The 8,573-nt window shown below is 42.0% G+C and overlaps 1 protein-coding gene across 3 annotated transcripts in view; it reads left to right on the top strand.

Annotated features, from left to right (window-relative positions):
• The window catches only part of akt1 (v-akt murine thymoma viral oncogene homolog 1), a 31,483-nt gene extending 25,759 nt beyond the window's left edge, over positions 1-5,724 (top strand). For all 3 annotated transcript variants that reach the window (XM_035673937.1, XM_035673936.1, XM_035673938.1), the window contains 4 exons: positions 1,694-1,908; positions 2,037-2,124; positions 2,366-2,468; positions 3,750-5,724. In XM_035673937.1, coding sequence (XP_035529830.1) covers positions 1,694-1,908; positions 2,037-2,124; positions 2,366-2,468; positions 3,750-3,829 — 486 coding nt within the window. In that variant the 3' untranslated portion in view covers positions 3,830-5,724. The remainder of the gene's footprint in view (positions 1-1,693; positions 1,909-2,036; positions 2,125-2,365; positions 2,469-3,749) is intronic.
• The last annotated feature ends 2,849 nt before the right edge of the window (positions 5,725-8,573 follow it).

Raw genomic sequence — 8,573 nt, forward strand, 5'->3', positions numbered from 1 at the left:
AGGGAGAGGGAGAGGGAGAGGGAGTAGAGACCCAATCTTCAAAAGCCTGACCAGTTTCTCTCTAGAGTACAGAGTGGGACAAATTCACTTTGTCACTTTTATTAAGTAGTTGAAAGAAGAAAACCATTATTGGCTAAGGGAATTAGCTTTTAGGGAATATCTACAAAGAAAAATGTGGCCAGGTTTAATCTAGCCACTGAAACTGATCAGGATTCACGAGATTGGAAGATTAATGGCTGTCAGTGCAGAACTTTGTGAGCAAAAGAAGTATACCAAGTGGGGCTCTGGAGCAGCAGCAAGTGTTTGTGCTTTTATCCCCTCTCTCTCTCCTCACTCTCTCCTCCCCCTGTCTCTGCTCCTTTGGGGCAGTGTAACAGTATTAGTTTAGGGCTGAGGCCCAAGCAGGCAGGCAGGCAAGCAAGCAGTCCTGGTTACGTATATGAGGGATGAGCTTGGCTCCTGCGCTCCTGGCAGCTTCACAGCTGTGGCGCTCTTCTACATATATGGGGCAGCTGCGGGCCCAGCTGTCGCACGGTGTGAATCACACGACAGCAGCGCTGGAAATAGAGACGGCCCAGTAATCCTAGCCCCACACCGGCTTCACGTTACTCCCCCTGCCCTCCCAATCCTCCTCCTCGATGCTCACCACTCACCGCAGCGCCAGGCGGAGTGCCCACAGACACATGCGCAGCTGCGTGCACGTGCACACACATGCAGTAGTTTTGTTCCTTTTACGGACACATCCGTCCATCTGTTTTCCAGGACCCTCTCTCGGTCTGGGCACTGTTGTGTCCATATCTAATTCTATTAATCTGGCCACGTCTTTTTACCTAAGTTTCTATTCTTAGGCCTGAATTGCCTAGCATCACCGTGCTTGAGGTTTAAGAGAACAGACTGTTCTCATTGCCTTGATTTCACCTTCAACATCCGCCTGGCGAGGTAGAATCCAGTACATGTCCCCTGAGACCTTGGAACAACTCTGCTCAGCAGCACATTAGTCATGCAACAGGTCGCACTGTTTTGTAAGCACAACACTGGAGGAGTTTGTGTCATTAAGAACTGTCGAAAAAAGTCATCCTATGGAAATAAAATAAAAAAATATTTCCCTCTCTGTAACTCTGGTTGAGTTCATTGAGCGGTTTGTTTGTGAGACTGGTTCGTGTTTGTTGCAACACATTTGCTTATTTAAGCGAGCTACACCTCTGCTGCTTGTTGATCTGTATGTGTGTTTGTGTATGTGTGGAAGGCCCTGTGGTGATTAAATATGCAGGGCTCCAGGGGAAACTCTATCCTTGCTCCTAATGTGAGATGTGAGTCAGTATTGGCTGTGGTGGCCTCAGAAGCCCAGACCAGGGGGGAGAGCAGGTGATTTTGGTGGGGGTGGGGTGATGGGGACAACCCAGTTGCTTTAGGGTTTGTATATTCAACCTAAAGAGCTGCTGTCTTCACAACCCTCTGATGTCCAAACACAACCTTATTGGCCTATTTTGTAGCTACAAAATCATAGCAACTGAACTTGTTCTTTAGCAAATATTCTGTGAAAAAAGATGTTTACATTTATGTTTTTCTATATTATAAGACTGTAGTGTTGTTGTCTATATACCTACATACTAAATTAGCTGTTCATGCTGTATGTGCATCCCAACAGCTGCATTAATTATCCTTTTACTCCCCCCTCCTCCTTATCCCGAAGGTGCTAGAAGACAACGATTACGGCCGTGCTGTGGACTGGTGGGGTCTCGGGGTGGTGATGTACGAGATGATGTGCGGCCGACTGCCTTTCTACAACCAGGACCACGAGAAGCTGTTCGAGCTCATCCTGATGGAAGACATCCGCTTTCCTCGCACACTTGGCCCCGAAGCACGCTCTCTGCTCTCTGGCCTCCTTAAGAAAGACCCAATGCAGAGGTGAGGAGCCTACACTGTATTCTCTATCATCCATTAGTGTATCTCAAAGTGGGAGACATCGAAATTGCATCTTTATTGACATATTAATTCTTGTAACGCATCCCGATTTGTCCTTTTGTGTCTTGCAGGTTAGGCGGAGGGCCCGATGATGCCAAGGAAATCATGCAGCACAAGTTCTTCGCAGGAATTGAATGGCAAGATGTTTATGAGAAGAAGGTCGGTTTCTAAAATGTTCTTGTTGTTTAGTATCTCCCTCGTTGTCTTGTGATTGTCGTGTTGTAGGACACCAAGCTCAGATAAATGTCATTTCTTCCTTCCAGGGATAAATGAAGTTTATGTCACTTGAAACGCCACCGTCTAGAAACGATGTAGATTGTCATCAGGACGACAACTGTTATCAAACTGATCGATGGTGCTGATGTGCTGATATGTTTGTGTCTCTTCTCCCTTCCAACAGCTGGTCCCGCCGTTTAAGCCCCAAGTTACCTCGGAGACGGACACACGATATTTCGACGAGGAGTTCACAGCACAGACCATCACTATTACGCCACCCGGACAAGGTAGCACCAAATCATACACTCCCAAGCATACAGTGTTCTTCATACGACTTTTCCTATGTGGTGTAACTTCAAATCAACAGACTCCCTGTTGTGGAGCTTTATGGTGTTTGAATGTGACAATAAGGCAGATAAATAAAGTGTGGACTGTGTGAGAGAAGATGAATTGCCACCTAACTTGTGTGATAAATTTCCCCCCACCTCCTGTGAGACTTTAAGAATGAGACTTAATTCACTCAAGATGAAAGCAGCAGCTCAGGGTCATTGAATTAGTTTTCATGTGAAAACCCTAAAATGATTGTCACGGTCTCCTTTCATTTTCAGTGTTACATCAAAATGTAAGCTGTCAGGCTCTTTCAGGAAACTTTGAGAACTAAATAATTTAGTCAGAAAGGTTATCTTGAGTATTTTCCTCTGTAAAGAAGTTTGACAGGCATTCTTGGTGTGAGTTAGTTTTGGGGAGCTCATAAATAAAGGAACCATTCTGCAGGCGTATAAAGCTCCCCTGAGAGGAGTCTCCCCTCTCCTGGACAGTCAGTGCCACTAAAACAGAGTAGCATGGCTCACAGAGTCATCAAATGCATGTGAATGACTGCCAATGTGTAAATGCAGATATGACCTAGTATTAGAAAAATAGTAAGATTGGCAATATATTGGATTATTGGCACTGGGGGATATTGACAAAATCAAATAAAATAGTATTTTATTTATTTATAAGAATATTTTGATTTCATGAGGTGAACATTTTAAGCTTTCAAAGGATGCAGGTGAAAAATCTACATTTTACTGAAAGTTATAATAAGCATCATTTAAGACAATATCTAGTCTTATATCACAATGCAACATTGTATCTTCTAGCTGTAGGAATGATCAGCTTTATGTGTACTTCTGCTAGGAGTAGATGATATACACTCCTGTATATGTAATTTATATCCAAAATCCCAGTTTAATATATATATCAGTACATACTGGAATATTGTGATTGTTTCTGGAAAATCAGTTGAGGAACTGTTAATGGACAAAACAACCAGGAAAGAATGCCTGTTTTTTTCTAATCCACTAAATTACATAAAAAGACAAATCAAGAGACTTCATCACACTGATGCAAAAATCAAACTAAAATCTAATTTAGCCATAAAATAATCCTGGACATTGAAAATACCCCCCTTTGATATCAAAGGGGGTGATTTTTCTGACAGTAGACAGATTTGTTATCTTGCAGTATACATAGTCTAAGCTCTAAGCTCCATAAGCCCTAAGCAGTTCTTTGCCCTCTCTCCTCAGATGACAGTATGGAGTCATTCGACAGCGAGCGGAGACCCCACTTCCCCCAGTTCTCCTACTCTGCCAGTGGGACCGCCTAAACGACTCTGATACATTCCCCCCGGTCCCCACCATCTCCCCTCACCCCACCCGACTGCACTCTCAAAAGACCGGGGGCTGCAGCCCCTGTCCTCCCCAGCATTGTCTGCAGATGCCGTTGGTGGATGCAAAATGTACAATCTGCAAGTTGTGTTTTCCAGGAAGGAGGAAGTTCAAGACAAAACAAAGATAACTGTGGTTGTTCTGTGAGGCCTTTTGAACATTGACCACAGAGAGAGAGTTAACACTACCCTGCATTTCCTGATTGTTATGTTGTATACTGAGCAGGCATCCATACACCATAATGAATGGGGAAATGTAGTTTTGTTATGCACAAATTAGGCCACTGATGTGAATTTTGAAAAGGGCCATATTGTATTGAAAATATACAAGTATCAGTCAAGCATTTCGAATAGAAATAGGCATACTGTGGACCAAAAAGCATCATGTGAGCAGAGTTTATTGTTTGTTGAGTGGGTTAGAAATCCATGTTTTCCTCTCTTTAGACTTCTGAACAGTTACAAACAAATACCATTCAAACTTCAAGACATTTTTGGCTCCAAAAGTGAATGTACCGTATCAAATAAAGTCAATCTTTCTGCATACTTATGTGTTGTAACACATGGCTGATTCTCCTAAGACCATCTTCTGGAGAGGACTTTGTATCACCTTTCTACTACCCTGATGCAAAACTGACACCAATCGGTCTGTTGTATTATCACGCTACACCGTGATGAGTCTGATGAATCAATTGTGCAATACAGTCTGATATGGGGAATGCCAGAAATGCAAAGAATGCAGCGTGTTTAATCATTAAGGTAAAAGCTGTCCTGCAATGGATTCCTCTTAACTGTTTGCACATCAGAGTCACTGAGAGACCCCCAGTTTCCTGTTCAGGATAATAAATAGCTCCTCCAGCCCCCCTGAAGTAAGTGCTTATAGTTCCTGATGCCTTCCTATCTTGATGCTGTGCTGCAGACACCTCCTGGTTTCCCTCTGATCAGGGTCAGTCAGTCAGTGCTGACCCATCAGAAACTCTTCTCTCCTCTGGGTTTTTCCTCCATGTACAGTACAGTATTGGGTGTTTTCCACCCAGTGCATTCACTGCAGCCTCAATGAGGTCACTTTAACATAATACACTTCTTTAGGAATACTTTGCAAACAAACTGGGCTTCAGGGGAAAAACACAAAGTCATCATTAACATCTTTGATTTGCTACTTTAGGGGACTTCTGTCCCTTCACAAGCTTCTGAGTTATTTATGAGACCAGCATTGACAAAAATGAGTTTTACTGTGCCAATGATATGCACTTTGCTGCCCCAAAATGATTGTATTTGGACTCTTATTTGTATTTTATGGTTGGTAAAGACTAAATTAGCTTCTTTTATAGTGTAAATTCAAATGTTGTGGATACAAATAAAACAAGAATTGCTTGTTTGAATGATTTCTTCCCTTTTACAGACAGCTGAGGCTAAACTGAGACTCTTGGGAACTGAAACTCTTATTTGAAAGTGTACTAAAAAGTTTCCCAAAAAAAAAAAAGAAACGCTTCAGAATTTTTAAGATGACAGATAATCATTTTTCAAAAGTACATCATACGTTATTGAATGTAATGGTTCTTATGATATTGTTTTCACTTCAATCATTTGCAAACCTTTGTTCAGTTTTTGAATCTGATTGTTACTTGTTCCTATGCACGCTCGCCCTTTGCTGTCACCTTCTGAAAATAGGGAAATTCATTTTATACTTTTTATTTTTTATTTCAACTGTTTTTGTACCTGCCCTCCCATATTCCTGAGACTGAGGACACCAGCTTTAGTAAACAAATAATATAAACTTTGTACACTGTTTTTACTTGTTTCTTTCAAATTGATGAAATAAAAGGTCTTAACAATAACCCCTGTGGACTCGTCTTTTATTGTAAAATCTTAAAGCTCTGCCCTTGAAGAGATACATATTAACTTAAGAAATAATTAATCTTATATTTGGCTAAATGAACCGTATTGAGAAGTACTGATTACTGTGTCTACTGTCCCATTGTTTACTTACAGGGATGACAATGTTGAGTTATTAAGTAGGGGGAAAATGTTCTAGTCTAGTTATGTATTGTTTTTCACACAAACGTCCTTCCATGTCTTTGTATTTGCACCTGATCACATTCTTTCTCATCTGTCCTTGTTTTTCTCCTTGGTTTCTTTATATTGCACTTTTTACACTTGGTTATTTCAGACTCATGGATTTTTAAAGGATATTTGACTTTGGAGTCCCTTTAAGTGGCAAAAGCTACAGTACACCAGTAGGCTGCACCTTCACTCTGTCACTAAAAGATTAGTCAACAGGAGCAGGAAGTTTGTTTATCTAAACCTCACTGTGATCTCAGCCTAAAGATAAAACACGGCTAAGTGTGTGAGACAAATGTCCCAGCGCTCACCGGCGCTGACTGTGTCTTGGCCGTGTTCTCTGCCTCTGCAAGACCACTCAGGTCCACGTCTGGGGCTCTGCAGCTGGTCTGAGACGGATGGGAGGCTCCCCCCGGGCTTCGGGCAGATGGTACAGTCTCTGGAGCAGATGTTGACAGCCAGGGCTCACAGTCTGTCTTTTGGCCAGCTGCAATACACAGCGCCACACTGTGAGACCGAGGCTTGGCCCAGTGTGCCGCTCACCTGACAACCATCCCTCACCTGACTCCAGCTGCCCGAAACACACTGCAGAGCCGGGGCTGCAGCTCTGCCACAGGCATCCCCTGGGTGATGTAGTGTTGTGCTGTGTGGAGAACGTGTCACTCAAACAGCCTGCAAGCCAGCCACAACTCAAAATCAAGAGGATGTAACGTCTCTCTTCTCTTTTCATTGTAGGACACTGTAGCCTTTTAGCAATTTTTTACCTTTTCAAAGTCTGCTTCACTGTAAGCAGTTTTATAATTTACCACTATAAGATCAGCTGCATAGACAGCCTGCTCAGTGTCTTGTTCATGGACACTTCAGCATGCTGCCTCACACAATGCTTGCACTTGCATTCTCTTTACTGACTGCACTACTCTGCTGCTGCTGCTGCAAGAGTATACAACCATAACAAAACACATAAAAAAAACCTGTAGGAGATAGTGAAAGCAAGAGGAGCACTCAGGACAGGATAAAACATGATCAGCTACATGATCACAAACTCACTCAATATGGTGTTAAACAGGTCTTCTGTGGAAAAAGTCCTATATTGCTGACTGCTGGGGCTTGGTGGAAGAAAGTGGAGTCATAATCATGATAGAACAGGATTGTGTCATATGAGGGTGGGGAGTTATAGTGTAACAGAGGTCAGAAACAGGTTCAACCTGTTGACTACAAGAGCAGGGGTGAAGTAGAGGGTAAACCCACCTAAACATAGCACAAGGAAAGTCTTGAAATGGTGCAGAATGCTGCAATCCTAACTAAAACTAGAAGATTTGACTATATTACAGCAATTCACTTCACTGGCTCCCAGTCCATATCAGATCAGACTTTAAGGTGGATCTGATGACTTACAAAATCGTAAATTGTCTCAACCCTTCATATCTGTGTGATCTCCTAAACCTTATATTCCTGTTCTCTCCACTCTCGAATACAGGGCTCCTGTCTGTCCCCAGAGTTATAAAGTAGTCAGCAGGCGGCAGTGCCTTTTCTTATTGTGCCCCTTTTCTCTGGAATAACCTCCCTGCTGGAATCAGATGGTCTGACTCTGTTGGGGCTTCTAAATCCAAACTTAAAACTCATCTTTGTGCCTTAACTTTTAGTTAGTTGCTCTGATTATTTCACCATTATCCTTCGTGTGGGTGTCAGTTTTAATGAATCTGTTAAGCATTATACTTATAGTGCGTGTTTGTCCTGCTGATGAAAAAATACTGTAAACTTTCTGAAAGCCACTGCATCTCTCTGACCCTCTGTTTGTTTGCTGTCCCACAAGCATGTGAGTGTCCAAGCTGTGAGTCACTCCCTAGTTCGCCGACCTGGGACCTCTCTCCCTCCCCTGGCTGCCGGTGCCTCATTCCAGATGTTTTGGATCTGGATCTTTGTCCTCCAGGAGATTCTACCTCTCCTCTTGTTTCTGTCTCTCTCTCTCTCTCTAGTGTGGATGTTGTCCTTGTCTCTCTCTCTCTCTCCCTTTGTGTGTTGTTTGTGGCTCAGGTCTGTTTGGATCCATATTCTTATATATTTACAATCTATCTATAATTTTGTCATCCTGAGTGTCCAAACTGTAATGTTACTACATTGGTCAATTCTGTACACATCCCATGTTTTGCAAGGCTGAGAGAGGGATTTTAAAAAATGTACATTACTTTTTTATTTGTAAAAAAGTTTGTTTTTAGAGTTGTGGGAAGACATTATAGAGGGACTTTTCCTCACATGGAAACTGGAGGTAATCATTTTTTTCCTTTTTTACTGACTGCCACTGGTGGAAAGTACATTTTCTCAAGTACAGAGGTACAATTTTGAGGTACAAGTACCTATAAATTATTTCCATTTATGCTTATTTATACTTTTACTCCACTACATATCAGAGGGACATATTGTACTTTTTACTGCACTACATTTGTTTGATACCTTTGGCAGATTCAGATTAATGACATCAAATATAATCAACATATAAATAATTATGTCATATTATACATATTGATCCATTGGTGAAATTCACAAAGGACCTGCAGTCTATATTGTAAAAAATAAGTCCCACCTTTACCAGCTGAAACATTAAAGTAATGTAAATGCATCAATAATT

This window comes from Morone saxatilis, unplaced genomic scaffold, assembly GCF_004916995.1.
Source record: "Morone saxatilis isolate NCDOM2014 unplaced genomic scaffold, NCSU_SB_2.0 Contig3, whole genome shotgun sequence".
NCBI lineage: Eukaryota > Metazoa > Chordata > Actinopteri > Moronidae > Morone > Morone saxatilis.